Source organism: Hyperoodon ampullatus (assembly GCF_949752795.1).
Source record: "Hyperoodon ampullatus genome assembly, chromosome: 17".
NCBI lineage: Eukaryota > Metazoa > Chordata > Mammalia > Artiodactyla > Ziphiidae > Hyperoodon > Hyperoodon ampullatus.
Genome location: NC_136930.1, coordinates 965,345 through 982,620, shown reverse-complemented (window position 1 = coordinate 982,620; position 17,276 = coordinate 965,345). Strand labels below are relative to the sequence as shown.

Sequence of the window (17,276 nt, the reverse complement as noted above, 5' to 3'; positions counted from 1 at the left end):
TGTTAAGAGCAGTGAGTGTTTGGTGTGGATACTCGGAAAATGTCTTCTTCGCTCCCCAGCCCTTTAAAGGCCCTGATGTGCATTCACAGGGGTCTCCAGGACGGGGGCTGTGGAGGAAGGGGCTCTGGGTTCCTCCCGCTCAGGCGACTTCTCTCCCTGAGTGTGGACCACGGAGCCTGGGCTGTGCTGGCAAACGCAGAAGGACGACAGACGAGTGACAGACAAAGGGATTCAGAGATAAAACAGACACAAATACGGGGAGAGAGGGATCATGTAATTCACAGTCCAGTGGGGAGGAGAGATCAGAGAAAGAGAGTCATCGCTCGTCGTGGCAAGCGCTGGAAGGGCAGTCCCGAGGCAAAGGAGGAGGACAGGGGCAGGAGGGATGTGGCCTCTGAAGAGGTGCCTCAGGGCATGGGGTGAAGGCCTGGCAGCAGTCCTGGAGGGAGACGCCCCGTGCTGTCAGGGGGGCTGGGGGAGCGGCGCAGGGAGAGAAAGCGGTGAGAGACCAGAGGAGGGTCACCTGCCCGAAAGGTTGGCTCAAGTCCCCACAGAACTTCCCATTACTCGCCCTATAACATAAAACTGGTACAAATGAATATAAATTATGTAGATAACTAACCTTTATATTTTCCTTTCATTAATTTCATAATAGACTTGTAACATACTTGGAAATCAATTCTGTGATGTCATTTCCCACAGCTTCCAAACACCTCCATCATAAAAGGTCCACATTGAAGGAAACACTTTCATCAATTCAACGTCCAAGCTCTTTATTATGGCAAAATTCCAATTAATTGTGAGTCTAAGAGAAAACTGTTTGCACACAAAATTAAAGGAAGCAGTTATAGCTTTCATAGTCACTTTAACGTACTTTTGTATTCACAGAAGCATCCATCTCAAAGCTGCTTGAACTCTGGAAAGTTCTATGATCACTTCATGCACAGCACAAACTCAGCCCAGTTTTTGATTATTCTATTACTGATTGATTTGATATGAGGTAACTGTTGAGGCCTAATTGCCTCTCTTGGAAAAAGCCCTTGGAACGCAATGCTGCATCTCCTCCACACAAGCAACTAAACCTATGGACAGAAACTACAACCGGCTCTGAGATGCACTCAGCAGACTCTGTCAGGCCCACAGCTCATTCTAAGGTCTAAAAATATTAAGTTCAGAATGTCACAAGAATGTAGAGAACGCTCTGAGGTTTGCCAGTATGTGGACAAAAGACGCCCCTAGTAAATACCTGCTTTCCCTGAGAAAGGTTTGCAAGACCGTATGGTGAGGCCAGTTCCACAATGCTCTCAGAGACACAAGAGAGATGCTATGGTGAATTTGTAAAGCTTTGGCTAAAAGAATAACATAGAAGAAAGACCTGGGGGAAGGGGGGCTGGGAATAGGACGCGCCACCAAGGTCTCCCGGCAGGTGCAGGATCTCTGCTGCTAGAACAGACCTGACTCTTAATCAGCCTTCTGTGGCACTGCCCTTTCGTTAGCTTTTCCACTTTAAGGGAACACAGATGGCGGGGCCCAGGCCTGAAGCTTATGAAGAACGGATTTGCTCCCCAAAGGTGCTCGAGAAGCTTCCAGTGCATGAGGTCTGCCCAGACGCCTGAACTCGCCCAGCGAGGTGCTCCTACCCGTGGAGGCTGCTCCCCAGACACGCCAGCAGGGAGTCTGTTCAGCACACCTGGTAGGGACGGGAGTGGCCCGTGGCTCCTCTTCTTAGCCCCTGACAGCCACGCTTTTGGCTGCTTGTCTTTATAACGAGCACCCCAACAATCTCTAAGGGCTAAATATTTGCCACGGCTCTGGCATCTGACAAATCACTAAGGTCTCGCAGTGCATGTATCAGAATACATCCATCCCCATTTGTTCCCTACAGTCCTATTAGAAACGCCGCACCTGCCGGACAAGGGCACGAACAGGAATACCACTTAACCGCTAACTGTTGCAATCTCACATTCACTATCACTTCATATTAGTTAACAGTTCTCAGGGAATTTGCTTCAGGATAATACAGTGCCTGCCCGCCTTCCCCAAGCATCCTCGACCCTGGATTCAAACGGCGTCCCGGTCCTCCATTCAACAAACAAATGAAACAAGGAAAGAGAATCAGAGACCTCATGTGAGGTTGTTACATACGGTTGGCAGAATTTTTCTGCTTTCAGTTTAACAATGACAGTACACACACTATAGAATAATTTGTATTCAAAAGTATTTTGCCTTCGGAAGCGAAACAAGTGACATGTTGGAGAATATTGTAGGTTTTTTGCTCCTGGCTGAACTAACGCATGTTATCGCTGTCTTAATTCAAAGAGGGTGTTTCATCTGTGTTAAGAGCAGAAAGTCCTCTCATAGTAAAGATGTAAGGACTAGCCTTTGTTTGCAGTCAAAGAACCTGTCTCTCAAATAAGTAGAATATCCATTTTACTGGGATATTTTCCAGAAAAGCAAGGTCAGGCTGTACCCCAGAGCTAGTGTCAGCTGTCAGCTCGTCTTTATTTGGGAGGTTGCCTCTTTAACCAGCTTAAAAGTTGCCAGGGGCTCTCCCCAGACCCCACAGACAGCCTCCAGCCTCACCTCAAGAATGAATGGGGGGGCGGGGAACTAGTCCAAGTGCCTCTTGCTCTCTGTAACATCACCAAAAACTTGAAGATATCCTGAGGCAGACTCCCTCCTGGCAAAAGGACTGGCAACCTGAGAGCGAGCCCCTCACCCTCCCGCACCCGAAAAGCCGTCGTCTGGACCACACGTGCTCATTCCTGCAACCCCCGAGTTCCCAGACCTCCCTGAGGATCTGAAGCCTCTCTGGTGTCGCGCTCACCACCCAAGACATCCCCACAGAATTCAGCCCTGAGGACTCACGGTGCATCTCATTAAAGGGGCTGTGAACTCGAGCCAGCCACACCTGGAGGGTCACCCGCCGACGTCACAGTCGGAACGCGGTCCCAGCGCGCCTGGACGGCCCTCCCAGGGAGACAGTGCCGTCCCGGGAGCCAATCAGCTGCCGCCCAGGCGTTGCCATGGCCACGCCGCAGGTTAGGACCTCGCCCGCCTCAGCCAGGCAGCCAATCGGCAGCCGCCTAGCCGTTGCCATGGCCACGTCGCGTGTTAGGACCTGCGCACGCGCACAGGGGAGACTCGCCGGCAGCCCCAGGCCCAGACCTCGCGAGGGTCCCGGCAGCCGCCCCACTGGACACGGGCCGCGGCCCGGTTCCCTGAGCGGCCGGCATGAACCGCAAGAAGCTTCAGAAGCTGACGGACTCCTTAACTAAAAATTGCAAGCATTGTAAGTAAGAATCAGGTGCCGGGTGTGCAGAGACTCCTGGGCCAGGTCCTGTCCTGCCCGGTGCTAGTGTCCCGCCTGCAGAGCCTGAGCGCAGTCGGAGCCCTCTCAACGCCCGACCCTAAAGAGAAGTCTGGAAGGGAACACCAGCATCAACTCCTTGGGGCGGGCATCCCCGGCACCCATGATCTTAAGTCGCATTTCCAGGTATCCAGGTATCTAGTGCTGTACCCGCACACATGCACATACTTGCTTCTCAAACCTTCTCTTAACTTACCCTTACGTTATAGAAACGTGATTTATATACCCTGGAGACACATGTGGATTTAGCTTCAGACACAGGTGGAAAACAAGCACTAAAAACCACCAAACTCAAGAAAAGTAGCCCAACCAACAGCTCTTCTTAGAGCATATCAACTGACAAGGTCCAAGTTTGGGGAATTACCAAGAGATCTATAAGGGAAAATGGTTATCAGTGGTTGAACATCCTTAGGACAGATACGGTGAAGTGGCACAGAAACCTGTATCTCAGAGCAAGGAAATGTGCCTGGAAACCAAGGAGCTCAACAAAGCTAAAAACATGGTAAAGCATCTGTTCCCAACTCTAGACCCAACTTTCCAGCAAAGTAAAGGATTGGACTTGGCAGGTGGCAAGATGGACACCTATTGAAGACATCTGCTCCCATCTCACACATATTCTGAAAAGTGGTCCTAGAATTTCACAGGTAACTTTAAAATTATATTCGGACTGAAAAACAGGACTGCTTGGGCAAGGAAGCTATGGATATGGCTTAGATGAGGGAGATATCTGATGAGCAATCCTAGAAGTTGAGTGCTGATTGCAAAACTACTTCCCCTTTGAAAAAAATAGAAGCCATAATCCCAAGACTACTCCCACTGTGCAAAGAAAGAACAAACATGTTTTGATGTAGTTCTAGAGATTATGAGATCTAGTGCCTTCTAATCATACTTAGTATCTAATATGATGAGTGGTAGGAAATCCTGTCAGGATGGTGCTGGAAATAAAAGTTAGGCTGTGAATAAGCATCTTAAACATCTAAAAAAAGTCATTCTATAAAATATTATTTGGGTTATTATAATCTGATGAGAGTTTTGTCCTGTTGTTTTTCTTAAAATACTTTCATTTCTGGGAAAAGGCCAGATCTTAAACATCTAGTAAACATTTTAAATAAACAATGCAATAACTGCTATACACAACGAACACTGAATTTGATTTAGTTCCTGTTCAAGTGAGTTTTCAATGTATTGCAGATATTCTGTGAACATATTAAAAGGTAAGTGAGGGCTTCCCTGGTGGCTCAGTGGTTAAGAATCCGCCTGCCAATGCAGGCGACACTGGTTTGAGCCCTGGTCCGGGAAGATACCACATGTGGAGCAACTAAGCCCGTGCACCACAGCTACTGAGCCTGTGCTCTAGAGCCTGCGAGCCACAACTACTGAGCCCTCGCGCCATGACTAGTGAAGCCCACGCACCTAGAGCCCACACACCTAGAGCCCGCGCACCTACAGCCCGTGCTCCACAACAAGAGAAGCCACTGAAATGAGAAGCCTGTGCACTGCAACGAAGAGTAGCCCCTGCTCACTGCAACTAGAGAAAGCCTGCACACAGCAATGAAGACCCAATGTAGCCAAAAATAAAATAAATAAAATAAATTTATAAAAGGAAAAGATAAGTGAAAACATGGCAAGAAAACCAGTCAACTCTTTTGATTTTTGTCCTACATAAAATTTTTAAAGTGAGCCGTAAGAACCTTGATGATTACTAGTTAAATTCTATAGAAATAGTGACTAATCATGGGCATTATAATAATTTTAAGTTTCTTTAAACAGAGGACCTTTCTTCTAAAGTCAGATTTCCTTTTAGTTGCCAGGTGATAATCCCACCAATATGAAATGGATAGAGTTTGTAGAATCAAAGAAGAAAGTATCTTAAATGGTTGTCTAGTTAATCCACCATTCTGCAGATCTGATCTGCACAGCAGACCTACACCAATCCAAAAAGATGAAAATCTATTCTCAAATTTCCTTAATTTCATTTAATATTCTTTTTTTTTCAATATTTATTTATTTATTTATTTATTTATTTATTTATTTATTTGGCTGCGCTGGGTCTTAGTTGCGGCACATGGATCTTTTAGTTGTGGCATGATATAAGAAACATTTCAGCAAGAGAATTTTTCCTATGGAAAAATTACCCATCTTGGATCTTTTGGGGAATAAATTAAGCTGATACTCTTTCATTTTTATTTCAGCTGAGAAGGAAAAATGGCTAATCAGCATCCCCTCAGCTAGCATTTCATATATGTGATCAGACTGCATCATTCTTCATGCAAGTTTTTCTTCCCCAACCATTAACATCACTTTTTATTTTTAGAGTTTTTTATTGTGGTTAAATGCACATAACATAAAATTTACCATTTTAATTATTTTAAGTGCACCGCTCAGTGGCACTAAGTACATTCACATTGTTCAGCTGTCACCACCATCCATGTCCAGAACTTTCTCATCTTTCCACCTGAGACTCTGTCCCCATTAAACTGTTGCTCCCCACTTCTCCCTCCCACAGCCCCTGGCACCCACTGTCTACTTTTTGTCTCTATGAATTTCACCACTCTGGGTACATCATATAAGTGAAATCATATAATATTTGTCCTTTTTCCTCTGGCTTGTTTCACTCAGCATGATGTAGTCAAGAGTCAGGCAAGTTGTAGCATGAGTCACAATTTCCTCCCTTCTTAAAGCTGAATCATAGTCCATTGTATGGATGGACCACATCTTATTCATCCACTCATCCACCCATGGACACCTGGATTGCTCCCACATTCTGGCTGTTGTGACGACTGCTGCTATGAATAATGGTGTACAAGTATCAGAGTCCCTGCTTTCAATCCTTTGGGGCAAATACCCAGAAGTGGAATCACTGGATTATGTAGTATTTCTGTGTGTAATTTTTTGAAGAAGAAGTGACATACCATTCATACCGTTTTCTGTGGCAAGTAAAGGCTCTTTTTAAAATTATAGCCATTACATTATTTTCTACTATTTATCAATTTATTTACTAAATCATTTGTTTTCCAACGTTTTGAATGTTTGTCTTAAATTGTGGCACCCCAAACTGGAAATCGCCCTCAAGCCTATCCTGGCCTGCAAGCTGAGGTGGGATTTATCCATTTCTTTGGGCTGTTTTCCCTTAAATCACACAGCTTCCATCCTGGTTTTTAAAAATACTCAACCTTAATTTTGTCTTGTTTTGAAATAAGATTTTCCCCATCTTCCACCTTTACTTCATATTTAAACTCACCTTTATGTTCTTAATGCCAGACACTAATCCTTCTACCTACACACCTTGGACAGCCGATGGGGACACAATTAGCTCAGTGTTTACAGCACCGTCCTCTATGCAGTCATGTGTGTGCAAGCATGCATGTGTGTGCACACCCTTTAGACAAAAAAGTCCTCCCTCCAAAGTGCTGCAGCATGGATGCCTGTTAATTTCCATCCCTCACAGCGAGAACCTTACTGGGTGCTAGAATATGCTTAAATCCTTCTTTATTGGAAAATAGGCGACTCTGATTTCCAAAATCTGGCTCACGGCTTCACGAAGGCTAATGTGAGATGAAAGTTATTGCCTGGTTTGGGGGAGGCTGGTATCTATTTCCAGGGAAAAGTTAAACTGTAAATCTTACGAATGCCTATAATCAAAATGCTGGGGGAAAGTTACCATTTTTAACATCACCATGGTTACTTAGAATCAGACCCCACAATCCGCATTCAGGTGACCTGGCTAATATTATCGTCCTTTTTCTACATGTGACTCTGCACCTACATCTGTCTGGAGGGAAGGCTGCTGCCCTTACTTCAGTGGGAACTTCTGGGTAGTGACCACCCTCTGTTAACTTGAGGGTCATGAATCTCAAAAGAGGATCGTCTGCTGTTGACAGCTGCCCATTGATGATTCCAGTGTTGTTTGTCTACAAAACTCATTTGTGCAAAGTTTAAGTTGGACATTAAAGATTCAAAGGCGTTTTTGTTATATCTCAATTTCATTCTTTCACAGTTAATAAATTGGAAGTGAAATGCCTTATCAATCTTTTCTATAACTTGGTGGGTGATGTGACAGAGCGGCAGGGCGTGGTCGTCGGGCTGGATCGGAGCGCCTTTCGGAACATCCTGCACGTGACATTTGGGATGACGGACGACATGATCATGGACAGAGGTGAGCGACGTCAGTGTCTAGACGGGCCAAATCCAGCAATAACTGGGAAAATCAGTTTGGAGTTTGGACAAACTCCGGGTGGGAAGCTTCATGTTCTGTGTTCCCAAATCCATTTGAACATAAAAATTTAATTTTTATATTCATAGGGAAGCATGGTAGGGAAGAAGATAGAGACCACTCTTTTTGTGTATTTAGGAAGAGGACAAAGTCAACTTGAATAACTAGGTTTCCTTTCTTTACATCAGAAAACCAAAACTATTTATGTTCCTACTTAGTAAATAGAATAATAAATAATAGTTTTAAAAGGACATTTAAATTTCCTTACATCATCAAGAGTATTCCAATAAAAATTAAGATATAGGGCTTCCCTGGTGGCGCAGTAGTTGAGACTCCGCCTGCCGATGCAGGGGACGCAGGTTCGTGCCCCCGTCCGGGAGGATCCCACATGCCGCGGAGTGGCTGGGCCCGTGAGCCATGGCCGCTGAGCCTGTGCGTCTGGAGCCTGTGCTCCACAACGGGAGAGGCCACAACAGTGAGAGGCCCGTGTACCACACACACACCAAAAAAAGATATAATCTTATCTATCATGTAATAGCAGTACTTTTCTTGGGTAACAAAATATAAAATTATATGTTTTATGTTCATATATCAACAAATTTAATGTACCTATATGTGTATATGTTCATTGTTGATTCATGTATTTAGATATTCAGAATTTACTTGTTCCCACAAAGTATGAAGGGAAAATGTGAAAGCTTAAGTAAAAGAGTTTTCCAATGTTATGACATCTTAGTTTCCTCCTTTATCAAATGAGTCCATGGGACCATATGGTCGTGAAGTTTTGCCTAAATTTCAGAAGTGTGTAGTGCCCGTGCGGGTCCATCACTGAGAATAGAAACGCAGCACAAGTGTCATATTTCACTTCTCTCTTTTTTTTTAGTATTCCGAGGGTTTGACAAAGACAATGATGGTTGCATAACTGTATCAGAGTGGGTTTATGGATTATCAGTGTTTCTTCGAGGAACTCTGGAAGAAAAAATGAAATGTAAGACTTCATCTTATCCTATTGGTTTATACTTTATGATAAGTACATCTAAAGAATGTAAATCAATGTCCTCCAGCCCAGCCAGTGGGCTGGGTTTGTCTGTTGTTTGCTTGGTGTGAATTCCCATCAGCCTCTTTTATGGAGCAAGTTCAGTTCAATAATAAGGGTTGAAAAAAATTAATAAAAAGGCAAATCAAGAAATTCTGAGGCGGAATCCATGCCAAGCAAGACCACACAGGCATGTAGTGCACATGCTGACCACGTACACATGTGTTTAGGTATTAAGTGTTTTACATATTTTGTTACTCAAATTGTCATCATACAGCATCGATTCAAGTTTCTGATTCTTAGCTAATTCCTAATTCATCCCAATGAACTCTGTTTAAGAGGCACATTTCAATCCGTTTTCCAAGGTTTTCACGATGAGAATGGTAAGTTGTTGTTCCTTGCCCTGCTCTTTGAAGCTAAGTGTAGGAAACTTTCTGAGGATTGTTGAGTCTATTCAGTAAGCAGACATCAGGCGTTTATTAGGGGAATTGATTGCACTGAGGCCCGAGGCTTGATAAAAACACCACTGGAGCCCTGGGCCTTGAACACCATCAGAGCCAAGGCTGCCTTCCTGGCCGCAGCACATTCATACTTCTTTCTTGAAGATTGCTTTGACGTGTTTGACTTGAACGGCGACGGCTTCATCTCGAAGGAGGAGATGTTCCACATGCTGAAGAATAACCTCCTGAAGCAGCCGTCCGAGGAGGATGAAGGAATCAAAGACTTGGTGGAAATAACCCTGAAGAAAATGGTACGATGGGTAATTTAGAGTTTTCTCGTGAAATCCACAGATATGGGGTAGAAATAAGAATTCAAATTAGAGTAACTCTCAGTTTCCTGCCTGGTGAAAGACAGCACTCGGACTGTGCTCCTTTATCATAATATGACAGTTTCTTTCAATTTCAGTACTTAGCCTCATACTTTTCTGACGTCTTCTTTGTGAACACTGGGCCATGAGAAGACAGTGTGTGTTTGTGATGTGTTTTCCATGTTAACTGCGGTGTGGCCGGTCGCCCCCAGGACCACGACCATGACGGGAAGCTGTCCTTTGCAGACTACGAACAGGCTGTGAGGGAGGAGACTCTTCTGCTGGAAGCATTTGGACCGTGTCTTCCTGACCCAAAGGTAACGGCAGTACGTTCACAGAACAGTGACCAAAATGTCATGTAGGAACCACAGCCCAGGACTTCTTGGTTTGGCAAGTGGTCAGATGACTCACGTTCGCCCGCAGAGAACAGCTTCTAAAAAGAGAAAGGCCGCCTAGGAAAAGGGGCTGGTTCATGTCATTGTACTAGTGTAGCCAGGTGCGACTTTTTCATTCACTGACTTGTTTTTTCCTGTAAGAAACGATTATTGAAGCGTAATGTGGGCCAGAAACCCGGATGAAAAGCTCCAGGGCTGCACTCAAGAGCAGGGAAAAGCCAACATGAAACTAATCACACAACAGTGTGATAACCGTTATTATTACACTAGTTAGTGCCTGGAGCAGTGCTCCATCTCTGCCAGCAGTGCCAAAAGCGCTGTGCCTGTGTGGTTTCACTCCATCGCCTGACAACCTTATGAAGTAGGCAGTACTATTGTCGTCATTGTACAAATGAGGAAACCGAGGCCCAGAGGGTTTAGGCAACTTGTCCGAGTTCACCGGGGCCCTGGTGCTGGAGCTCAGGGAGGTATGTGTAGTCAAGAAGGAGCATGGAAACCGGCTGCAGGGAGATGGGGCGATCACTGGAGGGACAAGGAAGTGTCCCTGGGTCTTTGCGGACACAGCGGTCGGCCAGACGCACAAGGGGGAGAAGGGCCCAAGCAGAGAGAATGACATGCATGAGCGAGGGAAGGGGGGTATACAAAGGAGCCTGTATTAGAGGAGCCTCTGGGGTCACGAGACTGGTGACGAGGCTGGACGACACAGGGCCACGTCCGTGGAGCTCGGAGCTGGGTTTCTCTTGAAGGTCGCGAGGAGTTGTTGGAAGATTGTAGGCCGATGGAGTGATGCGATATATAAATATTACCCTATACCCACGCACCCCAATCTCCAGTCTGTATCTCCAGCTGCCTTCTTAACATACAGAGTAGATGATCTCAATAAACTCTGGATTTCCCCCCAAACTTGCCCCTCCCCCAGTCTCCCCTAACTCAATAAGTGACACCCCACACACTCAGGTGTTCAGTCAAAACCCTAGGAGTCATCCTTAACCTCTCTCTTGTAATACTTTCCGCTACTCTTTCAAAATAAGCCCTTGAATATAATCTCTTCTCCCACGTCTGTTGGCCACCAGCCTCCATCAAGTCGCTGTCATCAGTCACCCAGCCCAGGTCATGCTTCCACTGCTGTTCCCCTACTGACTGTCCTCCACAATATCCAGTATATGTAAGAACACAAAGGCTCTCATGCCCCTCTTGTGCTCGAGCCCCTCCCCAGTGGGCCCTGAAGTCTGCACGAGGCCCCTTTCTCTCTTTCCAGCCACGTCTTCTGCTGTGTCCTGTCCTCTCTTCCCCTGGAGCCCCCCCGGCCACCTGCCCTGCCTCCCTGGTGCCCTTGTGCTCACCGTGACCGCTGCCCAGAACGTTTCCCCCAGACCTCGCCTCGTTCAGTCTCTGCTCAGAGGCTGTTGGTCATCTTCACTTCTCCTCCATCCCCGACCCTGCTTCCTTTTATTCATAGTTCTTATCATCACACAGAACGTATTTACTCACTATTGTCTGTCTCGACGTGTACATGTAGGTCCCTAAGGCAGGAACTTGGAGGGTTTTCACCATATTTCCTCACATGTAGTGTGTAGCACATGGTGGGTCCCTAGTAAATGTTGAGTGGATGGATGGATGGATGGATGGGTGGATGGATGGATGGATGGGTGGATGGATGGATGGATGGGTGGGTGGATGGCTGTGTGGGTGGGTGCATGGGTAGATGGGTGGACAGGTGGATGGGTGGATGGATGGGTGGATGGGTGGACGGGTGGACGGGTGGATGGACAGGTGGATAGATGGGTGGGTGGGTGGAGAGATCTCAGAAGTGCCTGATGGAGAGTCCTGGATCTATGTCCTTCCATCTCCTCAGAAACTCTATCATTTACCTTCATCTTTACCCTACATCTTCAACCTCCTTCCTCACTACTAAAACCTTCCCATCAGAATTTAAAGACCTAAACCTGTCACATCTGACAAACAAAAGGGAAGGAATGGAGGGAGGGAGGGAAGAAAAGGAGAGAACTTCCCCTAATTCCACACCTGCTTTCATTTCCTGTCCAAGGCTTGTTTTGTCACAGCCAAGCATCTTGGACGAATTGTCCATATTTATGACCTACACGACCATCGCTTCTTCCCGCCCCCTCTTGCAACAGCTCTTGCCGAGGTCACCCCCGCCTTGTTGAGAAAGCCCAAGTGGTAGGCCCTTGGGTTCTTGTCTTACTCGACCTCGTCCCTCCCCCACCCCCAGCTCTCCGTCCAGAGCCTCCCGCTCCAGGAGGCATCTCCCTCGCCGTGCTGAGCCCCCTGGACCCCCGATGCGCACGCACTCCTGCAGCCCCCACTGCAGTGAGCTGAGCTCCCAGCTTCTGGCCAAGAGCCTAAGCTCATGGCGGGGGCTCCTGGGAGCCAGGCCATGTGGTCTCGCCCACCCTGCGGGCCCAGAACCAGCACTGGGCTGGAGCAGAGTCCGCGCCTGCGGGTGAACACGCAGGCCCTCCCAGGTCCCCGACCCCACTCCTCCTCGGTCACTGCCTGTCTCTTCGGATGTTAGGAAGCCTAAGGAACATTTTTTGTTTATTTTTTTGAAAGTCTGTACTAATTTGAGCACTTTCATTTTGCAGAGCCAGAAAGAATTTGAAGCCCAAGTATTCAAAGATCCAAATGAATTCAATGAGGTGTGAATTCCTAAATGTCTTGTTGTCTCAAGTGAGTAGAAAAAGAGGCTCATCCGTGTTGTGTATTTTTCCTGCTTCGCTCAGAAGGTGATGGTGAATTGCGTGTTTGGTGAGAGGGGTCAGGGCTGACTAACATATATCATTCAACTTTGGCGTAAGATGCCACTAAGCTAGACGAAGACAAGGAGTTTCTTATTAGCTGTGGTTGGGTTTGGCCAGACGAGTGAACACTGCAGAGACAGGTTATCACCTAGACTGTCTGTTGACACATAACTGTCATAAAATGTTTGTATGAATGAAATGAATAGAGAGACTATATCATCATGAGTTATTTTCCTCACGTCAGAAAGATGCTGGGCACACGTTTAAAAATCACTGAAACTCTTGTCTCTTCCTCCCACCCTCCCTATCCCACGGGGATATATGTATACATATAACTGATTCACTTTGTTATAAAGCAGAAACTAACACACCATTGTAAAGCAATTAGACTCCAATAAAGATGTTAAATAAAAAAATCACCGAAACTACTGAATTTCCTTTGGAGGAGTAAATAACCAAGATGGCATCCAGAGCACAACGATTCTGGCATTTAGCATTGAAACGTCTTTCTGCTGGGCCCTGAGGGAGATTCAGAGACACGGAACCTGTCTTCACACGATCTGTGCTACTGTTGGAGGCGTCTGAGGGCACAGCCCGCTGCCCAGAGCGGCCCTGGGTAAACATCAGGGATGGACAGTACCACGAGACACCAGGAAGCGAACCCATCTGTGGGTGGGCAGAGGCGGGAAGTGCTCTTCCCCGCATCTGAGGGGCGAGGCCTGGGTGCAGCTCTCAGCTTCCCTCTGGAGTCAGCCGGGTGCCTCCCTTGCCGGCACATGCGGAGCTCCCTCTCTGTCTGGCTCTGCTGTGTCTCCACCTGGACCCCATTCTTGGTCCCCATCCCCCGCCCTGCCCCTCAGTGCATTCCCCCCACACCTGGGACTCCCCTTGTGCAGCCCCTCGACTGGGGTCACATCACTCTGCGCCCACTGGCCAGGAAGCCCTGAAGACAGCCCTGCCCCCCACTCTCCAGCGGGTGCCCCTGGGCATCAGGTGGCAGCTTGAGAGAGGGCTTGTGAGGCTCTTTCCCTGCCGTTCGCATTTGGATATTCCCATATTTTTGCTGTTACAAATACTTCCCGAAATGAACTGTCCTTGTAGATAAATCTCTTCACGTGCATCATCGCTTACTTGGGGTAACTTTGTAGAAGTAGGAATGCTGGCTTTCAGGCCTGCATCATTTTGAGATTTCCAGCGCATGTGACCTCACACCCTCCGGGAAGGCCGGCTGGGCCAGCGCAGACCCCGTCCCTGTGCCGCACCGTCTTTTAACTTCTTTGCCAACGCGTGGGCCCTAACCGACCGTGATTTGAACTCCTGATGCAAAGAACTAATGCTTTGCGTCTGTCCCTAAACGTCTTGTTGTAGGTTGGGTACAAATTGACTTCCATGTGGATAACCCTGTTTTATTACTTTATTTAAAACGAAAAAAACCTTTAAAACAATTCTCCGTAATTGCGGTGGAACTGAAGAGGGTGCCAGCACCTGAGGGAGAAGCCACAGCCCCCCGGGCAGCTCAGCGCACGCCCTGCCTCCTGACCCTCTTCCAGACCTGCCCCAGCCGCCTCCGCCTGCACCTTGCTCGAGAGTCCCGGCCTCTCTTCATGCCACCACTGTGGTGACTCAGAGGACTTTAGCACCAAGGAGTCACTCGACTCCAGGGCAGCTCATCCGAGTACCCGCATCCCTCTGAGGACCCCTGTGTCCTCGTGCTCCGCGCCGGGCCCCACTGCCGACCTCCGCCCACGCTCAGCCCGTCCTGCCCGCTCGGCACTGCGCCTGCCTCGGGGCAGCGGGGTCGGGCTGCGGGAAGCGGTCATAACCTGGAGAGTTGAACGCAGCCTTCCTCTCACTGGCTCCTCTAAGCGGGGCTTCCCTCCCCTCCCGCCCACCCCACCCCCCCCCCCGCGCGCCCTGGGAGGCCCCTCTGGGGGGCTGCGTGGCCTCCACGCAGCACAGAGAGATTCTGTTTGGGAAACAATCCTTTTGTTTTTCAACTACAGGGTTTGAAAGCTATCACTGAAAACTGGTAGTCCTGCATTCTTAACCTGCAAATATCTTTGGGAACAAGATTGCACTTGTGAGAAGCCAAGCCTGCAATTGCCTGCATCATAAAATCATCCAAAACATTCATGAGTCCCACCTCGGGCTAAGCCGGGAAGGGGGGTGGTAACCCAGCCTAAGTCTAAGTCAGCCCCTGGTCTCGCCTGGTCCACAATGTGGATGAGGGCTCCGCGCCCTGCGATGCCCCTGCCGTCCCCCCAGCGCCGGGCATCGCTGCGACGGCCCCTCCCCCCGGCCCAGCAAGAGTTATGTCACTCTGAATGAAAGGAGATTGTTCAAGGGAATTCCCATCGCATACGCTCGGAAACTGTAAAAACAGCCGTGTCTAGAGAAGGTTCCTCCAGGTGCATCTTCCCTGATGTGTTTTCTCACCGCCCCCAACCCTCCCAGTTGTCAGGGTTCACGTGGGGCTGCTATAAAAGATACATAACGGAATAGACTTGTCCCCAGACTAGCGTTCGTTACAGTGCACTGACTGTGCAATCGCCTGGCAATGCCCAGAAAGGGCCGAAGTCGCGTGCGTCCCCCACCTCAGGGGCGGCGCTCCATCCAGGTGGAGCACAGGACCTCCTGAAGTGTCACCAGTCTCGGTCACCACTGAAGGAGGAGCCGTCCCCAAACACACCTGAGAGCCAGCCAGGAGGTGCCCCCTTCCCAGCAAGAGGAGGGGCGGCTGGGCTGGGGACAGCCTGGAGACTCCACATCGCCTCCCCACAGGCGTGCACTGCTCAAGGTCCCCGCGTCCTAAGCGTGGCTTACTGTGCCCTGTACCGCCCACCGAATCCGCCAGGAAAACGCTCCTCCCCCGAGACCCGCATCCCCTGTCTGTCTCCACTTCCTGCTGCCTGGCCGGACTCGGCACCCCTGCGGGAGAGGCTGTCCACCCAGAGGGCGTTTGACAAAACTGGGTGGCATCCAGGTCATCCTGCCCCGGGCCTTGTGCACCCGTTTCCTGTCCCCACCCCCAAGTCTGGTGTGGAAGAGGGCACAGTGGCTCAGAGCCCAGGGTGGCGAGCAGGGACAGATCAGGCAGAGGGATGGGCACGACCTCTCTCCAGGGGCAGCAGGGGCCGAGCCACCGCCTCCTCGTGGGAGCGGTCAGCCTGGAGCTCAGGCCCGTCCAGAGACTAATGACAACCATCTGGTCCCTAATAACCTTTAGATACAACGGAGTCAGAAGAGGAATAAGACAGTCCCTGTGACCTCAGTGACACCATACAAAACCCCAACAAGCACTTTTGCTTGAGGTGTCACGCTAAATGCTACGCGATCACCCCACGCTTCCCACTCGGTCCTGGGGGGCAACCAAGGGCATGACCTCTCATCTCATCCGAGATCCACTGTCCCTCCAATGGAGGAAGTCAGGGTTTAGGGAAGTCAAGAAACTTCCTCCACGCGCCAAAGTGGTACAGAGCCAGGCCACACGCAGCCCTTGCCTGATTCTAACGGTAAAGGCCTTTCCTCACGGTCGCGGACGGGGACATCTAGTCTTCTTGCTGCTCAGGGTGACCGAGGACAGCTCCCTGCAGAGGCTTCCTGCTTCCCTTCCTGGCGCCGGGCTGCCACGTGGTTTAGGCGCACAGAGGGGACCGCTGAGCCTCTCCAGGGCTCTTCACGTCAGAAACACCTGGGAATGTTCTTTCTTTCATGGAATTTCCAATTTGCATGTAAAGGCGCCCATTTCCGGAACCAGGAGCAGTCAGGACACTAGGCTGGGCCCCGCCCAGCCACGAGGGCAGCCACACACAAAGGGGTTGGGAGGAGAGGTGAGGCCACTGCGGGCTGCTGGGGGGACAGCAGAAGTCCTCTGGGATGGGGAGGGCTGGACCCCTCACCGAGGCCAGGGCAGCGTCAGAGAGATTTCCATGTGGAGAAGCAGATGTCAAGGAGCCGAGGACACGGGATCCAGCAGCAAACGCAGAAGTGGTGACGGGCTCTCGCCGAGTGCCAGGAAGCAGCCCAAGGACCCCTGCCGTGGGGAAGGGCAGGTTTGTGCCAGGCCCCGACTGCAGTCCTGCTCTGACGGCCCGACACGGGCCACGTGGACTTGAACGTCTGACAGAAGGGCAGAGTGATTTGTGGATGGTGGGGGCCAGAGTGTGCACCGTGCATCGAGACTGAGAGAGGAAGCTGTGGTCCCCTCAGGCCAATGCGATTGGGGCTGTCCTGGCAAAGCTGGGCCTACGGTCACCCTGCGCACAGGCTACAGATTACCCCACAAGTGCAGCTCACGTAAAGTGGGAAAAGCGCCTACTCTCTCTGCCTCCATTTCACCTCACAGGGTCTTTGAGAATGAGTAAGAATAAGCCTACGGTGCCGTTTGGTAAACTGTAAAGTGTGATATGAATACGAGATTAATAAAGGTATGTGGTGGACATGAGGGCCAGTGTTCTCACCAGGGGCTCGTAGGTAATGAATAAATAAGAACACAGGCAGGGCTTCCCTGATGGCGCAGTGGTTAAGAATCCACCTGCCAATGCAGGGGACACAGGTCCTAGTCCTGGTCCGGGAGGATCCCACATGCCGCGGAGCAACTAAGCCCCTGCGCCACAGCTACTGAGCCTGCGCTCTAGAGCCCACGATCCACAATTACTGTGCCCGCGTGCCACAAGTACTGAGCCTGTGAGC

General features: G+C 49.3%; 1 protein-coding gene across 1 annotated transcript; it reads left to right on the top strand.

Annotated features, from left to right (window-relative positions):
* Positions 1-3,234: 3,234 nt before the first annotated feature.
* On the top strand, positions 3,235-12,488 carry CLXN (calaxin; the record flags this gene model as incomplete). The annotated part of the gene is made up of 6 exons (XM_079722423.1): positions 3,235-3,292; positions 7,368-7,526; positions 8,467-8,571; positions 9,225-9,370; positions 9,640-9,744; positions 12,429-12,488. The coding sequence occupies 6 exons, from the start codon at positions 3,235-3,237 to the stop codon at positions 12,486-12,488; spliced, it is 633 nt and encodes a 210-aa protein (XP_079578549.1).
* Between the last annotated feature and the right edge of the window lie 4,788 nt (positions 12,489-17,276).